The 19,819-nt window shown below is 43.2% G+C and overlaps 1 protein-coding gene across 1 annotated transcript in view; it reads right to left on the reverse strand.

Annotated features, from left to right (window-relative positions):
• The window catches only part of mre11a (MRE11 homolog A, double strand break repair nuclease), a 117,949-nt gene that overhangs the window by 11,755 nt on the left and 86,375 nt on the right, over positions 1 to 19,819 (reverse strand). Inside the window, exons 16-19 of the mRNA XM_078545777.1 lie at positions 18,597 to 18,695; positions 15,943 to 16,001; positions 14,171 to 14,238; positions 5,303 to 5,387 (exon numbers count right to left, since the gene is read on the reverse strand). Coding sequence (XP_078401903.1) covers positions 5,303 to 5,387; positions 14,171 to 14,238; positions 15,943 to 16,001; positions 18,597 to 18,695 — 311 coding nt within the window. The remainder of the gene's footprint in view (positions 1 to 5,302; positions 5,388 to 14,170; positions 14,239 to 15,942; positions 16,002 to 18,596; positions 18,696 to 19,819) is intronic.

Below are 19,819 nucleotides of genomic sequence, written 5' to 3' on the forward strand. Positions count from 1 at the left end.
TCAGTCAATTTAACATCAGTGTTGGGTAGGATTTTAGATATATTCATGGAAAAAATGACACCTGGAGGGTTTGAGTTAATTCAGGAAAGTCAGCATGGATGTGTAAAAGGCAGATTGTACTCGACTAATATAGCTGAATTTTTTTGATGATGTAACCAAAAAGTTTGATCAAGAGAATGCAATTGCTATTGTCTACATGGATTTTAAGAAATTTGGACAAAATACTACACAAAAGGCCAGTTAACAAAATTAAGGCTCGTGGAATAGAAGGGTCAGTGTCAGCTGGGGGAAAAATGAATAAAGGATAGAAAACTGAGATGTGGTAAATGGTTGTTTTTCAGACTGGAGGATGCTAGACAGAAGTATTCTCCAAGGGTCACTACTGAGACAACTGTATTTTATCAACATACATTAATGGTTTGAGTATTGGAATACAGGATAAAATTTCAAAATTTACTAATAATACCAACTTGGAGGTGTGGCAAACAGTGTGGATACCAATAAACTGCAACAGGGCATATATAAGTTAGCAGAATGAGCAGACAAATGCAGATGGGATTTAATACAGATCATTTATAAAGTTCTGGTTAGATAAAACTAGAGTATTGCATCCAATCTGGTCACCACACCAAAGGACGGATATGAGGGTACAGAGATTTACTAGAATCGTTCCAGTAATAAGGAATTTTAGCCACAAGGTTAGGTTGGAGAAGCTGAAGTTGTTCTACTTTGAACAAAGGAGATTGACAGGAGATGTGATAGAGGTGTACCAGATTATGACAGGTTGAGATAAGGCAGACAAAGAGAAGCTTTTTCCACTAGCGATGGTACAAGAACTAGGGAACACAGATTTATGATTTTGGGCAAGAGCAAGGGGTATGTGGGGAAGAATATTTCTTTTTACATAGAGAGTGGCAAAGACCTAGAACTTGTTGCCTACGAGGATGATGGAAGCACAGGTGATTAATGATTTCAAAAGGAAATTGGATAAGCACGTGAGGAAAATAAACTTGCAGGGCTAGAGGGCTAAAGCGAGAATGAGACTGACTGGATTGCTCTGTAAGAAACTGATATGGACTCAGTGGGCCAAATAGCCTCCTCCTGAGACTCCGCAGACCTTTAAAAATGGAGGGTGGGACCCAGGTTCAGAAGTCCCACCCCCATTTCCAACAGGTCCAAAGGGGCAGGGCATGACTCTCACATGAAGAAAACGTGAACTTAACAGCGCCATTTCAACTCAACGTTGATTTGCGCTGTAGCAGTGTGGACGCGTTTTCTTTTAATATACTGAAGGCTGTAATAGGTATTTAGACCTTTTATTTTATTTAATCTCAACATGGTTCCTGAGGTTTTTCCATGGGTGGACACTGGGTGATTTGGAATGGAGGGCGTAACAGCCAAGGATGGTGGGAGGGTTGGCATGAGGTGGCATTAAATTATCCTATAAGGAGCCTTGAAAGGGAATGGGGGACATGGGTTGGCATCGGGAATGGGTGGGTGGGATGATGGGTGTGAATGATGAGGGCTGGGGGGCCTAAAGTTTAAGGGACAACAGGGCCTTTGAAACAGCCCACCTCGGCACTTAGCATCCTCTGTGGCTGCCCCCGATCTCCATCTGGGGGCAACAGGCCCGACTCACTTTCCACTCTCGGAATGAAGATTGTGCCATTCGGGGTGGGGGGGCTTCTCTCGAGGCGGGTGCAACGAGCTGAGAAATTTCCTAACTCAAGCTACCCGCCTTGGGAGTGAAAATCCAAGCCCATGACTCTAGTAACTGGTGAAGTCCATGTTAGTTGACAGGATTATTATTGTTCTCTTTGGATCAATGCTGTTTATTTAAGGTTGGAAGGAAAGGTAATGGACAAGACTGTTGATGCAAAGTAGTGGGAATTGCTCATGCTAAAGGTCCTTGCATAGCAAAGTCATGCAGCACTCAGCAAACATTAACATACTGAAACACTTTCTGGGCAATAGTGCAGGAAGCCACCATTGCAAGCGATAGAATGGTCTGCTTTGTAGAGAAGCCATAGATCCAATTGCAGCGCAGTAAAGTGCCAAGTGTGCAGGGAGAAACCTTGTCCAAAAGCAGCCAGCGTTATACTTGTTGTGCAGGGGCAAACAGTGGAGGATTAGCGTATTGCTGCTATAGCAATGCATCTTGACATCAAACACAAAAACAAGCACAGACCTCCAAAATGTGCTACTGATCACAGAGCACCTGCCAGAATACCCTAAAAAGGTGGCAGCTGTAGTTGCCAGTGGCTCTTGAAAAGGTCATTTGAGCATGATTTTCATCTACTCATTTGGTCCTGATTAGAATTTACCCAGAAACTGTTACCAAAACTGAAGATTCAGCCAAAATCAGAAAAGGCAGATGGCTAGTGCTATGTCAGTGCTTCTGTTATCACAATAACTACAGCCTAATTTCTAGGCATAAATGGGACAACGGCAAGATGAAAATCAACCCTTTTGTTCCATAAACTTGCGCTGAACTTAGGCAGAATGAAAGGAAGGAATCTGCACTTATAGCACCTTACCATATTGTCAGCATATCACAATCATTTCATTATCAATGAATTACTTGCAAGTAACATCTCTGTTATTAAGGATCCAAAAACAGCAGTCAGTTTGCACACAGATAAATCCCAGAAACTGCTAATTAGACGTATTACCAATTAATCTGGTTTGTTGTTGGGTGAGGGATATATGTTGGCCAGAACACCAGGGGGCTCACCACTCTTTTGTCCTGGATGGTGTTGAGCTTCTTGAGTGTTGTTGGAGCTGCACTCATCCAAGCAAGTGGCGAGTATTCCATCACACTCTTGACTTGTGCCTTGTAGATGGTGGGCAGGCTTTGGGGAGTCAGGAGGCGAGTTACCCACCGCAGAATTCCCAGCCTCTGATCTACTCTTGTAACCACAGTATTTATGTGGCTAGTCCAGTTCAATTTCTGGTCAATGGTAACATTGATAGTCAGGGATTCAGCAATGGTAATGCAGGAGCTATTGATGGGCAATAAAGCGACACCCATGTCCCGTGAAATAATAAAAAAAAGCTCTTTTGATATTGGCATAGGATTTTTCACATCACTTAATTAGGCAAACAGCCTCAATTGGAGATCTTACTTAAAAAGACAGCAGCAATGCAACAGTGATTGCACTTAAAAAATGTATTAGTTTGAAGCACTGTGGGACATCCTGAGGTAATGATATATCCTGGGATAATATACTGCCTGAGGTAGTGATAACATGCTATAATGCTTTGTGGTTCTTCAGTTTTTCACAAAGGTTTTTTTGTATTTAGCAATAAATCTGACCATCTTTTGGCTGCAGGTAAACTCAACAACAACAACTTGCATTTATATAGCATATTTAAGGAGTGAAATGTCCCAAAGCACTTCACAGGACTGATATCAAACAAAATTTGACACTGAACCTCATAAGGCGATATTAGGATAGGTGACCAAAAATCTGGTAGAAGGGGTAGGTTTTAAAGAAAGTTTTAAAGGAGGAGGGAGAGGTAGAGAGGGTGGAGAGGCATAAGGAGAGAATTCCAGTGCTTAAGGCCCAAGAAGCTGAAGACACGGTGACCAATGGTGGAGCAATTAAAAATCAGGATGCACAAGGGGCCAGGACTGGAGCAGCGCACAGAACCCAGATGGCTGTAGAAGATGACAGAGACGGGGGGGAGGGGGGGGGGTGGGGGTAAGGTCATAGAGGAATTTGAAATTAAAGTTGAGACTTTTAAAATCAAGGCACTGCCAGACTAAATCCAATGCAAGTCAGCGATTACAGGGCTGATGGAGTTTGGTGTAAGCTAGCATATGGGCAGCAAAACTTTGGGCAAGTCCAAGTTTATGGAGGGTGAAAGATGGGAGGTCAACCAGGAGTATATTAGAATAGTCAAGTCTAGAAGCAACAGTGGCATGGATGAGGGTTTTAGCAACAGATGGGCTGAAGCAGGGCAGAGATGGGCGATGTTAGAGTGGTGGAAACAGGCAGCCTTGTTGATGGAGTGAATATTGGTCAAAAGCTCAACTCAAGGTCAAATGGAACGGCAAAGTTCCGAACAGTCTGGCTCAGTCTCGGACAGTGACCAGAGAGCGTTTTGGAATCGGTAGCTGGAGAACAGGGTCCGTGGTGAGGAACAAAGACAAAGGCTTCGGGTCTTCCAATATTTAGCTTGACGAAATTTCTGCACATCTAGGACTGTCACAAGTAGAATGACAATCAGAAACAATGGAGGAGTTGAGAGTGGTGGTGTTGAGGTAAAATTGGGTTTTGTTACTGTGCACATTTTTTTTAAATTCATTCAAGGGACGTGGGCGTCACTGGCTAGGCCAGCATTTATTGCCCATCCCTAATTGCCCTTGCTCAGAGGGCCTTTAAGAGTCAGCCACATTGCTATGGGTCTGGAGTCACATGTAGGCCTGACCAGGTAAGGACGGCAGATTTCCTTCCCTAAAGATCATTAGTGAAACAGATGGGTTTTTATGACAATCGACTTTTAATTCCGGATTTTTTGAATTCAAATTTCACCATCTGGCATGGTGGGATTCAAATCCAGAGAATTACCCTGAGTCTCTGGAATACTAATCCAGTGACAATACCACTATGCCACTGCCTCCTCAAACCCGAATCCTGTGCTATGAGGGGCTACATCTCGATGAGAAATAGGAGGAGGGGGCCAAGAATAGATCCTTGGGGAACTAGTAATAATGCAGCAATTGGAAGGGAAGCCATTGCAGATGATTCTCTGGTTACAACTGGATAGATAAGAATCAGACGGGGGCCATTTCACCCAGCTGGAAGATGGAGAAGAAGCAGTGGAGGAGGAAGGAGTGCTCAGCCATGTCAAAGGCTGCAGCTAATTGAAAGGGAATAATTTAGCAACACATTCAAGGATTTTGGACAGGTAAGGGAAGTTGGACGTGGGTTGGTAGTTTAAAGTACAGAGGGGTCATAGAATTTTTGAAGAGGCAGTTAAGAACTGCAGATTTGAAGGGGTTGGGGGGAAATACCAGAGGAGAGGGGACCATTAACAGTATCAGTTACAAAAGCAAAATACTGCAGATGCTGTAAATCTGAAATAAAAACTAGAAGTGCTGGAAATACTCAACAGGTCAGGCAGCATCTGTGGAGAGAAACAGAATTAACGTTTCACATTAATGAGTTCACATTCAGTTCTGATAAAACCTGAAATGTTAACTCTTTCTCTCTACAGATATTGCCTGACCTGCTGAACAATATCAGTTAACATGGTTAATTTGGTAAACAATAAGAGCAGGAAAACTAGAAATTACCTCATCGTCATCATCATCAAAATTTACTCCTTTAGATTGGCTTTGCGAACCTCTTTTACTTGAAAATGCTGATCTGCTTGGATTCCTTTTCAAATGAAATAAGATTACAAATCAGCAATTAGAATCATTTTCCATTTGTCTGAAATTCAAAAGGGGCTGTTCACAAAACACACCCAAACACATTTATATAGTATATATATATATATTCATTAAAATTTAAAGTAGTGATACTGATAAAAGTGGTCCCAGCACCGTTTCCCTCCATGTCTTGCAAAAGGTGGCAAGGAAATGCTATTCAGAGGCAAAAGTTATCCCAGCTTCCACATAGCAAGCGAATGGGTCAAATCAAAATGGATTATTTAACGGATCAATTGGTTCCACCATTTCTATTCATTTCACTGTCTCTGTGGAAGATCCTTTCCTCCTCTGACCAATTGCCTGTGACATGATTGGGATCAGGGCTTGACTTTCATCTGGGCTCATGAAAACGGGAGCTGCGCACTTTTGTGCCTCCCGGATCACAGTCCCGACTGAGTACTTACTATCCCCAGGATTGTCGTGTTTTCAATGGAGGGGTAATCTATATGTGCAATTTGCAAGCCACGAGTGGGTTCAGGCTTGCATCTGTGGAAGAAAGAGGTTGGGTACAGAGGTGGGTACATCCTGTCCACTGCCCAATAAAAGGGCAGTATAGGGCTCAACATCAGAAATCTGCCTGGAGACAGCCCTGCCATGACACTGGAGGTGACCTGTGAGCCCCCCGCACTGTAAAAGTAGAGTTTGGCTGAAACATTGTTTCCCTGTGAGCTAGCCCATTGACTGCATACTGTTAATTAAAGCAACATGTATTGATATGTTCACTGATCTAAGCCAATGTTGTCAATCTACTCAATGCTTTGAGTACTGTGCTGCACCAGTCTTTTGTTGCTCATCCCTGACAGTTTGACTTTTAAAGATACATCATGCAGCAGTTCGCACAGTTCTGCAAGTCGCCACAGTGGCACAGTTCAATTGCTGCACTCGTCACTCCAGCTCAGACCCTCTCACACCCATAATACCAATCTTGAAGCATTTCCCTTCAGAGGACACACTCCCAGTCCTATCCCAAGGAGCACCACAAAGCAGACCATGAATTGTCCTCAAAGCCCACGACCCTTACTGCACTTGTGACCTGGGACATGGCTTGCTACTCTGTCCCTTGCAAAGCAATGCTTAGGCCGCCAAATCTGTGCAAAGCAAACCCTTCCCTTCCATGCCACACACAGGTGAGCACTTCAAGATCATTGAATCCCATGAAGTTCATGACATGGAAAGACATGACCGCCACATGTTGACTTATGTGCCTCCTCGTCCCCTATTCCAGGATGGCCCATGTCTAGAGTAGCCAGGAATCTTGGGATGGAGCAGTGCCTAGGTTCTCCGAGCATGACGTGGAGATCCTGCTGCACAGGTGGAGGCCCATAGGAACGTCCTGTTCCCCCTGGGGCAGAGACTGCTTCCCAGGCTGCCACATGGGAAGACTGTGGCGTAATGGTAATGTCACTGGACTACTAATCCAGAGGCCCAGGCTAATGCTCTGGGGACACACGTTCAAATCCAACCATGGCAGCTGGTTGAATTTAAATTCGATGAATAAATCTGGAACATAAAGCTAGACTCAGTAATGGTGAAATTATCATCGATTGTCATAAAAATCCAGCTGGTTCATTAATCCCCTTTAGGGAAGGAAATCTGCTGTCCTTACCTGGTCTGGCCTACATGTGACTTCGGACCCACAGCCATGTGATTGACTCTTAACTGCCCTCTGAAATGGTCTAGCAGGACACTCAGTTCAAGGGAAATTAGGAATGGGCAACAAATGCTGACCTTGCCAGTGACACCCACATCCCATGAAAGAATAAAGAAAGAAGGAGGATCACCGAGGCAGCCTGGCTCAAGTTCGCTGATGAGTGCTTTGGACCAGCACCAGAGCACAAGCATCCAGTGCCATAAGCACTTCAGTGATCTTCTGTGCTTTGGCAAGGTGAGTGAAATGTTCCAATTACGCATGTAGTCGGGCCTTATTGTATGTAGCATGGCTGCCTCACGTGGACATAGGGTGCATGATGGTCAAAAGTACAGCAGCAGTATGTGACCATGCAAGACACATCAAATAATGTACATGTGAGCGGACGACACTGAGGATGAGACATATGAGACATCTCCAAGTACCATGCTTTGATAAGCTTACACATCACCCTTTCCATCTTTCCTCTCAGGAGAAGGCCCACAAAAACAGGGAGCTGACCAAAATTGGGCATAGGACCCCAAATCTGAGAGAGGTCAGGGCAATGGCCAAAGCATGGATACCGCCATCAGAATGTGAGAGCAATGGCGAGCCCTTTCCAGGTGCGCATGGCCACCGGTTTAATGGATCTGTGCAGGTGGTGCGAGGGCCAACTAGGGGAGGGATGGGCTTTGCAGATGGCATTTCAGATGGTGATGGGTGACTCCAAGTTATGAAGGTGTTCAGCCTGGGAGGCATCAACTGGCAGCAAACGCAATTTAGGCATGGCTTTGGAAGAAGGTAATTGGGAATGGGGATGCTGTATGTGACTTCATCTCATGACTGTTTTGTGTTTCTCTCACGGTTCCTGGAGCTGCGGCCTGACCACCCAGAGAAGAGACCAACCTAGAACATGAGGAGGAGGCGCACATGTCAGAGGGTGCATCATCATCACCATCTTCCGAGGCAGCAGGCAACAGCCCAAAGACACACACACACACACACACACACTTCGGTTGATTTAAATGCCAAAATAGAGTGAGGAGCACTGAGTGATGAGCACGGCGCCAGTGTGCACGTGGAGGTGTCAGAGGCAGAAGTGTCTGTGCACAGTTCACTCTGGAGGGGCAAGGGGCATCGCACGTGTGCTCCACGTGGCAGTGAGGCAGAGCCACAGGAGTGTCCCTTTGGGACTGCATATCTGGACCTGCAACAGCAGACAAGCGGCCAACTGGCTGAGGTCCCTAAAGGACTGCAAGCTCAAGCACTCCAAATGGAGGAGTCTACCCTAGTCTAGACCTTGGTCCTCTCTCAGGTTGGGAAGTGCGGGATGAGCATCCAAGAGAGACTGGTCAACCTCATGATGAGCCCCAAGCAGCAATAAGAGCAGCGCATGCATAGGATGCGAGTTCTCCTGCACAGTGACAATACTCCAGAGCAGCACTGGGTGAGGGTGTAAGTTCACTGAACAGGGCTATCTGATGGGTGGCAGATCAACGGCTAGAGTGCATGACAGCGTGGCCCAAACTATACTGCGTTCAGCCATTGGGATACCACATCAAAGGCTGAGCACCCAGAACAGGAGACTGGGGTTTTTGGGGTAATCTCACCCTTATCTAATTCCTCAGCCCCTCAGCAGGGTCCAAGAATGACTGCAGAGGTATTGCAGTTGCAGGGTTATGAAGGGTCTCTGCACAATGAGGCTGACTGTCATGATCCTCACAACCACACAGCCAGGGAAGTGGGCAGCCTGTCCTCACCTCCTCTGAGGCAACAAAGGAAGCACTACGTAGGAGTGTCCGAGAGCGGACGACACTGCATAGGCTGCAGCATTAGATGGGTCACAGTAGTTTAAAGGTAAATTACTTTGTGTATAGTAAGATAACAGACATTTGTAAAGTGAAATAGAATCAGATAATTTTTTGTTTGATCCTTTATACCACTATATTGCTTCAATAGATGACTGCACCATAAGCAGTAACCCTTTGAAACATGTCCACACCATAAACTCACTTAAGTAGAAACAGTTTGGCGACGCAATTAAAGACACTACTAAGCACGTAACAAATCTCTCTGACCATGTGCTCACAGAAAGTGAGGAGTTTGTTTTTGCACATGGTTTCAATTTTGGTGTGCCTTCATCCCAAATCAGATGGGAAGAGGAATTTGTTGAGTTTGAACTCCTCTACTCCCAACTAGCCAGCTACAAACCAGCGTCCACCAACGATGCTGAATCCTTTAAAGCCCGTCTAGCTGATCTAGTGCATGCATATTGTGGCATTCCAAACAACCTGTCTGATTTTTACATGCAACACCAATGTCGTGTTGCGAGGCCTTAAGACCAACCGGACATACACATCAGTAAACCTGACAAAGGGATGGGAATAGACATCCTTAACAAGATATTGACTATATCAACAACATTCATGCCATTCTTAATGACGTGTCCAAATTTGTATCCATTGGACCTGCCACTCAACATGACCGGACAGCCTTGTTTGAAAGTAAGCTAAATAAAGCTTGCAGAACTTGTGTAAGAGTGATGAGCTATCACGTGATATATATGACAGGTTTCTCTTCACAGTTCGCTACATCCGCTTAAGTATGGGCTGCCCAAAACTCACAAAAGCGATGTCCCTCTACGCCCTATCTTATCCATGATTGATTCTGTACATGAATTGCCCAAATGGTTGGGCGAATTGTTAAAACCAGTTTTGAACAAGTTTTCCACATACATGGTGAAGGACTCCTTCGCATTTGAGAAGGCCTGCATATCGACAGCAATGCTGTGTCCACGTGCTCATTTGACATTGCTAGCTTATTCACTAATGTTCTATTTAAGGAAGCCATAGATATTTGTGCTGCGGCACTACATCATGGTGACCTTGACCCTCCACCATTGTGTGAATCAGTATTCACCGAGCTTATGAACTCAGCAACTCACGCAGTTGAGTTCAGTTTCAACGACACCATGTATGCCCAAATAGATGGTGTTGCCCATGGGGTCCTCTCTAGGTCTAACTCTCGCAAGCATCTTTGTTGGGTTCCATGAGAAACATATCTTCGATGGAATGACACCCTTGCATATTTCCGATATGTGGATGATACATTTGGTAAATTTAAATCCGTAGCAGCATGTAATAATTTTCTTGCATGTCTTAATGGGCTCCATCCTATGCTCAAATTCACCTTAGAAATGGAGCAGCCAATTGAATACCCTTTCCTTGACGTACTAGTCGAGAAATCTGTCAGAGGGTTCTCTATCATGGTGTACCGCAAGCCTACCTTCACTGGTCAATACACGTGTTCGAATTCTTACAGTTCCACGCACTATAAGATTGGCCTTATCGGCAACCTTGTAAATAGGGCCCGAGCCATTTGCTCATCATGCAAGCTTGATGCTGAAATAGGGCAGGTCAAAGACATCCTGCGGGATAATGGCTACCCTGATCAGATCATTTCATGCAGTATAGGCGCAAACTCATGAACAGGCCTAAGGCCATTGCTTTTGGCCCTGAAAAGTGCGCAGTCTACCTCAGATTACCATGGAAAGGCAAGGTATCTCAAATTTTTGAGCAACAGGTGAAGCTAGCTGTTTCATGCTGCTCCTATGCAATAGCTACATGAGTGGTATTTGCCACTAACAGGATGCTTCTGTCAAGCCAAAAAGATGTTCTGCCTATCACACAAATGAGTAATGTGGTATATGAATTTCAGTGCCGGTATGATGCTAGATATGTGGGCTGTACGTCCCAAAGACTGGTGGATTGTATTAAACAGCGTGTCTCTTCACTGTTCGCAATGGGCAAGGTAGACTGTACCCAACCAGCCCATGGTTGCAAAACTCAAAACATAGTGTCCAACATTAGATGTGATTCTGCGACTGGGGGCAACATTTGCCAAATAATCCTCAGTGTGCTTAAAATTACGCTGACACCCAATTTAAGATTATCAGTCGGACTCACAGGTTGGCGCATTTGCATATACTGGAAGTTACATATATTAATACACAGGGCCCTGTTCTTGGCAGACAGAAAGAACATGTACACACATTGCACCTGTTTCAGCTAAATAAAATAAGTGATAACCATTCGCTGGTTCATTGCTCAGAGCAATGCCTTGATCAAACAGAGTCAAGCTGCCTGGTTTAAATTTCACACAATGCTCTTCAGTTATCTGAGAGTCACCATTAACTGGTGCATCCTCCATGGCAACACCTCTACCCATCAGGGCCCACTTGCCAACCAATCTGCACTCTCTTCTCATACAATATAAAGTTGTTGCTTCCCCTGACATTGGTATTCTTGTGATTGTCCTGATGAGCGCAAGATGAAAAGCTTTGACAAAATGTCTTTTTCAGCAATACTCAAGTTCTGTACTAGCAAATAGCTATTTGAAATAGAAACATTTAACTGTGAAAAATGTTAAACATTTACAATATATTTACAGAATATTGGACCTTTTAAAATATTCTTTCACAGGGTGTAGGATAGGCTGGCATTTGTTGCCCATCCCTAATTGTCCTTGAGAAAGTGGTGGTGAGCTGCCTTCATGAACCTCTACGGTCCATGTGGTGCAGGTATGCCCACGGTGCTGTTGGGGGCGTCGGGGGATAGTTCCAGGATTTTGACCTAGGTGATATACTTCCAAGTCAGGATGGTCTGTGACTTGGAGCAGAACTTGCAGGTGGTGGTGTTCCCATGCATCTGCAGCCCTTGTCCTTCTAGGTGGTAGAAGTTGTGGGCTTGGCAGGTGCTGTTGAAGGAACCTTGGTGAGTTTCTGCAGGGCATCTTGTAGATGGTACACACTGCTGCCACTGTGCATCGTCGATGGAGGGATGAATGTTTAAATTGGTGGATGGAGTGCCAATCAAGTGGGCTGCTTTATCCTGAATGGCGTTGAGCTCGAGTGTTATTGGAGCTGCACTCATCCAGCAAGTGGACAGTATTCCATCACAATCCTGACTTGTGCCTCGTAGATGGTGGACGGCTTTGGGGAGTCAGGAGGTGAGTTACTTGCCACAAAATTCCCAGCCTCTGACCTGCTTTTGTAGTCACAGTATTGATGTGGCTGGTCCAGTTCAGTTTCTGGTCAATGGTAACCCCCAGGTGGGGGATTCAGCGATAGTAATGCCATTGAACGTCAAAGAGAGATGGCTAGATTCTCTCTTTTTGAAGATGGTCATTGCCTGGCACTTGTGTGGCGCAAATGTTACTTGCTACTTATCAGCCCAAGCCCGAATATTGTCCAGGTCTTGCTCCATATGGACACAGACTGCTTCAGTCTCTTATAGTCGCAAATGCCATTAACATTGTGCAATCATCTGTGAACATCCCCACTCTGGCCTTATGATGGAGGGAAGGGCATTGATCAATCAGGTGAAGATGGTTGGGTCTAGGACACTACCATGAGCAATTCCTGCAGTGATGGCATGGACATGAAATGATTGACATCCAACAACCAGAACCATCTTTCCTTGTGCTATGTATGGTTCCAACCAGTGGAGAGATTTCCCCAATTCTCATTGGCTCCAATTTTGATAGGAGAGGGGTCTTGTGGCGCAATGGGTGGCATCCCTACCTCTGAGACAGAAACTACGGGTTCGAGTCCCACCCCAGGACTTGATAGCCACGGAAGGTGTGTTCATAATGTGGGCAAACAGGATGATTATCAATCTGTAAACCCTTCCGCTACACCTATGGCAAATAGTAAGAGTGGGAAATGTTTCCTAGTCAGCCAGAACCGTGTTAGCTGCACCGCAACAGCCTTCCCACATTAAAAGATTCCATGCACAAGCTCTTGCATGGGATGTATTCCATGGTAAGTGTCCTCCTTCCTACAAGGGACTGCTAGAAAGAAAGAATTTTTCTAGGGGTCCTTAATACCACACTCAGTCGAATGCTGTCTTGATGTCAAGAGCAGTCACTCTCACCTCACCTTATGAGAGTTCAGTTCTTTTGTCCATGTTTGGTTGCAGTTAAAAGTTGTTTAACGTCTCCCACGTCACTTGAGCAATGTAACCAGCTGGCCTTCATCAACCCTCATGTGTGTTTGCTCATAGGTTGCTTCCAATGCCCTTCGCTTGGTATCTCAAACGTCCTCCTCTGCCTTCCAGGTTAGCCTTTGCACTCATGGAAAGTGCCCATCATGTAAAACACCGTGGTATCAGACCATCTCCAGTAATGACGTGTCCTGGTTTCCCCCACCTTTGGCCCCGTGCACATGGCAATCAAGGCATTTCAAGGCTGTTGCTGCACAAGTGCCTCTATGTACTCAAGGTGGTTTGGTGATGCCCCCATGTCAAAATGAAGTTTTATAAAGTGGGGAACCTAACTGCTGATGACTCAGAGGCTGCAATGGAAATCTATTGATGCCGAGTCTACAGTTGTGCTGGGTGTGGACTGGAGAGACTCATCTGTGCACTCCCCCTCCCTGGCAGAGAATTCCTTGCTGGCAGACAGGCTTTGCAATTTTAAAAGTTGATAGAAACATTGGAAGAATGTTGCTCCACTCCAATGCCACACTCTTCCTGACCTGGCAGAAGTGATCACACCTCGAATAATGAAATGTGTTTTTTAAAAAAATGTTCTTAAAACCCACACCCGCACATTAAAATAGTATGTGAGAAAAAATACAATTTTCCTATGGTCCTCACAATGACGACCCCAACCTCAGAAGAGGTGAGTGCACATTTTGTACCCAAGGCCTTCCCAACTCACGAAAAGGCCACACGAAAATGGCCTGGGGTCAGGAAGGCAGAGGAAAATAGGTTATTTTCGCTGGAAATATAAAGTTTGGTTTTAACTCATTAAGAACACATTCACTTCCAGAGTTAAAATCTGGCCCATGCATTGTGTTTCTCTCACCTAAGATGTTGCCAAATCTATTCTATTGAGCATTTCCAGCATTTTCTGTTTTTATCACAGGTTTGTAGCCTTTGATATAAAATATCTCCTCTATAGTGTAAATATCAAAAGACAGAATGATACATTTAATGGACAAAACACCAACAGCTTTCCTGTAAGTGTGAAAAACCTCTTCTGAACAACACATTTGCAGTATTTTAAGCTACTTCATCAATATTCAGTTTAAGTATACATACCCTTGATTTTGTTTTGAGGAACTGAATGAAAAAGTTTCTTCCAAATCAGAATCATCACTTATTATAACCTGCAAAAAACAAAATTTAACAAATATCCATTATAAAAGTTCACAAATCCTGAAGAAACTTTGAAATAAAAACAGAAAATGCTGGAAATACACAGCAGCATCTGTGGAGAGAGAGAAAAAGTTAACAGGTGGAATTTAATGTCCGTTTGAGGAGTGGGTTGAGAAGTAGGGAGAGGGCTGTTTAATCTGGCAGGTAGGTTCTGGTTGGAGCTGACGAGATTCTTCAGCCAAAGCAAATGAAATAGCGACTGCCCCGTGCCCTCATGAAGGTATATTGGGGCTCTGGCATAAATGAAATATCTGAGTACTCCTACCATGCTTTTATTTTGCTGCGTCAATTGGGAATTTTATAACCTCGGCACATACCTCACCCTTGTGACATTTCTAAGCTAATTGTGCCTGAGATAGTTATCCAGCCTTCCTGCCCCCACCCCCCACCCTTTCTCTGCCCATTAAATCATTCTCCTCATCCATTATTCATCTCTTTTGGCTCCTCTCTCCTTCACCACATTTGCCTCCTCTTGTCACCCACCCTGGTCCAATTAGCCCCTGTCCACTAATTCTATATTACTGGAATACTGCATTTGGTCTTGACTCTATGTGCAGTGCCAGGGAAGATAGACTAGTAAATAGAACACTAGCCATTAATTCTCAGCTTCGCACGTGGGAGTCAGCACCAGGTACAGTCTCAGGTCAAGGTACACTAAAAGGAAGTGTATGGTAGATAGAAAATTGCAGTTTCATTTTTCCAACTCAACTTCTTGTTCTCCTTTAGGCATCATCAAATGTCCCACACAGGCTAAATCTATACCTAAAACTTCTCCCACAGCTAGCCTGGTAAAATAACGTACATTTCTCACCTTCCTCAAATCTTTGCCCAGGCATTGAACCAGCGGTTTCTGAGCCTTCAACCCTGTACATAAAGGATATCAACTATACTGCACCCTGCTTGATGTGTGGGCCATGTACTTCTCTATTGATTTGGTCTCAATGGATTGAAGTTCTAACGATCCTTCCTCCTCCTAGAAAGGTCACTTCCTGGGCATTGAACCAATAGGGTTTCTCCATTAGTGGACACAAAGAGAGCGCATTGCAAGGTGGGCCCGATTCCCTCACCACTTCCTCCGCCTCCTGGAAACAAAAATATGGCGGGTGGGGCTCCTCAATGGGGATGGGTTTGCAGAGTCAGGAACTTTCCCAACTCCCACTTTCCATCTCCTTCACGAAAATATAGCCCTATCACCCCACATCTGCATGTCCTTCCAGCCCTTCCCACAGCAGCCCCCCTCAACCACACAACTGCATCCAGCCAGCTGAGGGAAAGTGAAGCCAACTGTATCCCTTGCCCAAAGGAGATAAATTTTAAAAATGGGAATTGGAGCAAAGGTGAAGTTCACCCAATACCAAGATGAAAATGCAGCAGTTTAGTTCATTGTAGATAACTTATCAGAACCCATTCCCCACTTGGGCAATTTCCAGCCTTGCCCCAACAAAAAGATACTCCTTCCCCTCTCCACCCCATTTCCTCCCCTGACTGGATCTAATCACCCCCATTCAGATCTAGTTATTCTCCTGCCCTCTATCGCTCCTCAACCTGAATGCTAGACATTAGTGTTGACTTTCAGCTGCATGGTCATGTTAGATTGACTAGTATATATAACTGCAATCTTAATGAATGGTTTATAGACTATTAAACATTTTTACCTCCTCACAAGGACCTTGATGCCCAGTCCGTGCTAGACGCTGACTGGATGCTTTAAAGGCTGAAAGAAAATAAGTTTGGTTACTGGTAACGTAATGAACAACTTGAAAGACAATTTTATTTTGCAGTAACAACACTGTATCCAGCTGCAAGTAAAACGGCAGTTTCAAAACCTGCACAACTTCTACAAATGTTTCATCTGTTATACACGTTAGTGATGTCTCGTGGCATTGCTCATGGTGCTCTAGGGGCTGAAGCATGGTTTCTGGTGCTTAACTAGGGTCCGATGCAGCCTATGTGCCATTGCAAATTTACTGAAGTGATATATCATGATTAGCACAAGCTGAAAATATTACATGAAGAAAACAGCTTTAATATTTTAATACTATCTACTTACTATTTTAAGTTGCTTGCATCCAAAGTAATTTTATAACTGGTCAGTGTTATTCATATGATTTTTTATCATTTACTCTTGATTTGAAGTCAGTTACATCAATTATTGGATAATTTAAATTACTAGATAAGTCAAAGTTGATTTTTGTATTAATAAATTATCAAGAGTAGACTTTAAAAAAGGATGTTTTTCTAACTGGTTCTCGTGGTGTAATCCAGTTATTACATTAGACAGAAAGGTGCAAACATAATGCGCGCATGCACCACAGTTCACCATCCCAATTGAAGAAACAAAGTTCTGGGAACGTAACAGAATTCAAGCCCCAGAGATAGGATAGGGCTCATGTGAGCTAAACTTCTTTGAAGCATTTCTAACATAGAATGGCTAATCTTAACAGTAAATTCAGGGTCTGCTTTTTAAAAAGTGATTTATTTGTAATACATTTGTGATATGAATTTAATTTTATCCTTGTATACAGGCATGTGAAGAAGCTACTGGTCTCAGAGAACTTTAAGAAAGAAGCAATTTGTCAGTTTTGTGGTCTTTTGTTTGGTGAAAGGTAGATTTCAAAAGAATAATTAAACAAATTGATTGGATAAAAACAAAAAACTGCGGATGCTGGAAATCCAAAACAAAAACAGAAACAGAAATACCTGGAAAAACTCAGCAGGTCTGGCAGCATTGGCGGAGAAGAGCACAGTTGACGTTTCGAGTCCTCATGACCCCTCAACATCTAAATTGATTGGATGGTTGGTTTTGTGGTGGTTGCTGGCTTTTGATTTAGTTTAAAACTTATCTAGTGAACTGAACTGTTTTATGATTGGTTTATTTTGATCAGTGAGATTTTTCAGCCAGACAGGATGGATGGTAGGAAGGCCTTGCGTTTAGATACTGTCTTTCTGGTGCCTTGGATGTCCCAAAGAGCTTCGCAGCTAATTAAAGTACTTCTGGAACAAAAACAAAAATACCTTGAAAAACTCAGCAGGTCTGACAGCATCTGCGGAGAGGAATACAGTTAACGTTTCGAGTCCGTATGACTCTTCACCAGAGCTAAGGAAATATAGAAAAGTGGTGAAATATAAGCTGGTTTAAGGGGGGGTGGGACAGGTAGAGCTGGATATCTATATCTATCCAGCCCTACCTGTCCCACCCCCCCCCCCTTAAACCAGCTTATATTTCACCTCTTTTCTATTTTTCCTTAGTTCTGGTGAAGAGTCATACGGACTCAAAACGTTAACCGTATTCCTCTCCGCAGATGCTGTCAGACCTGCTGAGTTTTTCCAGGTATTTTTGTTCTTGTTTCAGATTTCCAGCATCCGCAGTTTTTTGCTTTTATTGAAGTACTTCTGGAGTGTAATCACTGTTGCAGAGGAATGCACTGCCAATTTGTGTATGGCAAGGTCCCACAAACAGCAATGAGCTAAATATTCAGATTTTTAATAATGTTGGCTGACATAAATGTTGGCCAAGATATTTGGAGAACTCCCTGCTCTTCTACCAATCGTGTCACCGGATCTTGCTCACCAGAGAGTGCAGATGGAATTTAGCGTCTCATCTGAAAAATGGTATCTCCAACAGTGCAGTATTCTGTTATAAATCAAAGGCTCCAATGAACCAAAGATTGTATCTCATTGTGTACATCTAACACCTAATTGTGGCACATTGCTCAATGCAGAATACCTGAACTTCCCACCACATTCCTCCCCTCCCCCTTTCCACTGGCAATGGTCACCCAGATCAGGTAATCAAGGGTTAATTTAGCAAAAGTTATTTTCTGCCCTACAGACACCTGACACTTTGAGTCATCACCCCACTGATGTGCATTAAACAAAAAAACTTTAATTCTATAAACAAATGGGGAATATGATGCAAAACCATAGTGTATTAAAGACACCTTGTGAATAACTTTAGCCTTTACTCAAGTCCAGAGGTGAGCCACAGATGAATAAGGCTGGAACCCAGAGAACAGGAAATGTACAACAAGTAATTTTAAGTCTATTTTGATTCACTCAGCTACTGTGTTTAGTGGAGTACCTACGTACAAAGAAATATAGTTAATGTAATGCTCAGCAGAACACTAACAATTCTGCTTTCTTAAATACTATTAATGCCTCCCTTTACAATAACTGCAGTGAGGAATAAAAGAAATGTTGAGTTTTGTAAGGAATCTCATTAGAGTACAAAAATAAGTTACTGTATTCCAGATAAAGGACTAATGTTCAATACATCTGCAGTGGTTTGCTGATATATAAATTGGCCTACCTTCCATGATCGGCATATTCTTCACTGGAGTAACTACCGGAGCTTTGTATGTCCTGCTGGAGACCTTTAATTCTTTGCCAGTTTCTCTTCCGCTGCTCCCTGGTGAACCAAAGATGAGAATTGCTTAAGCTCTCCACATTTACAGCATTAAAATATATTAATAAAACAACACAATTTTTTTAAGTTATTTTCCATAAGTTTAGAAAAGTCTCCTGTGACATTTTGAAAAATAGACATCATTTTAGTTCAGAAGAGAAGCTGTTAAACAATTCAAATGAATGGTCAGAAGTATGAAGAATCTTTTTCAAGTTTTGGAAAAAAAGTTGATTGCTCAATTCAAAGTATTAACTGATCGTATGTTTGCCGTAAACAGATTTACTGGCTCCTGGGGGACTGCTGTCTTAATGTGAACATTTCAGATACCTATAAAATTATGAAGAGTGTGATTTGGAAAGCAAACACTGATGAATTAGCTCCTAGAACAAACATCACTTAAAAGGATATGAAACAAATATAAAATATACTGTAGGTTGTGGCATATAAAATGTGAGCCGTCTGTGTTGGTGTAGGTGGTCAACATTTTGAAAAATGAAAAAACCCCAAAATTCAAATTAAATCAATGTGACACGCTTTATTAAACAAATTAATTCTACAAACATACCTTTAATCACAATCAAAATATTTTTAAAACAGTCAAATTCATTGTCATTTGATGCAAGGAGTTAATCAAATTCATTCTGAGTCACTTTGGCTGTGGCATCGAGATAAGGATCCCACTATGGATCAGATTTGGCGCTTTCGGTTTCATAATCATCCCTTCACAAAAAATCAACTTCCTCTCAATTCATTGACCTGCTCATTTTTTGAACGATCTGATGACAGTTCGCATTAATAGCATCCTACGATTTGATGATAAAACCACATAAAACATCAAGCGGGGCAGCATACAATTTTCCACTCTTAGTGAAGGAATTTTTTTCAGCCATCCACCTATTCCATTCAGCACGAACATGATACTTGAATGGCTTGTTGAGGCACACATTAAAAGGTTGAACTACAGACATTAGACCCTTTGGTATAACTGCAGCTTTTAAAAATTTATTCTTTCACGGGATGTGAGCAAGGACAGCATTTATTGCCCATCCCTAATTGCCCTTGAGAAGATGCTGGTGAGCTACGTTCTTGAACTGCTGCAGGCCATGTGGTATAGGTACACCCACAGT

This window comes from Cetorhinus maximus, chromosome 7, assembly GCF_964194155.1.
Source record: "Cetorhinus maximus chromosome 7, sCetMax3.hap1.1, whole genome shotgun sequence".
In the NCBI taxonomy this organism is placed as follows: Eukaryota; Metazoa; Chordata; class Chondrichthyes; order Lamniformes; family Cetorhinidae; genus Cetorhinus; species Cetorhinus maximus.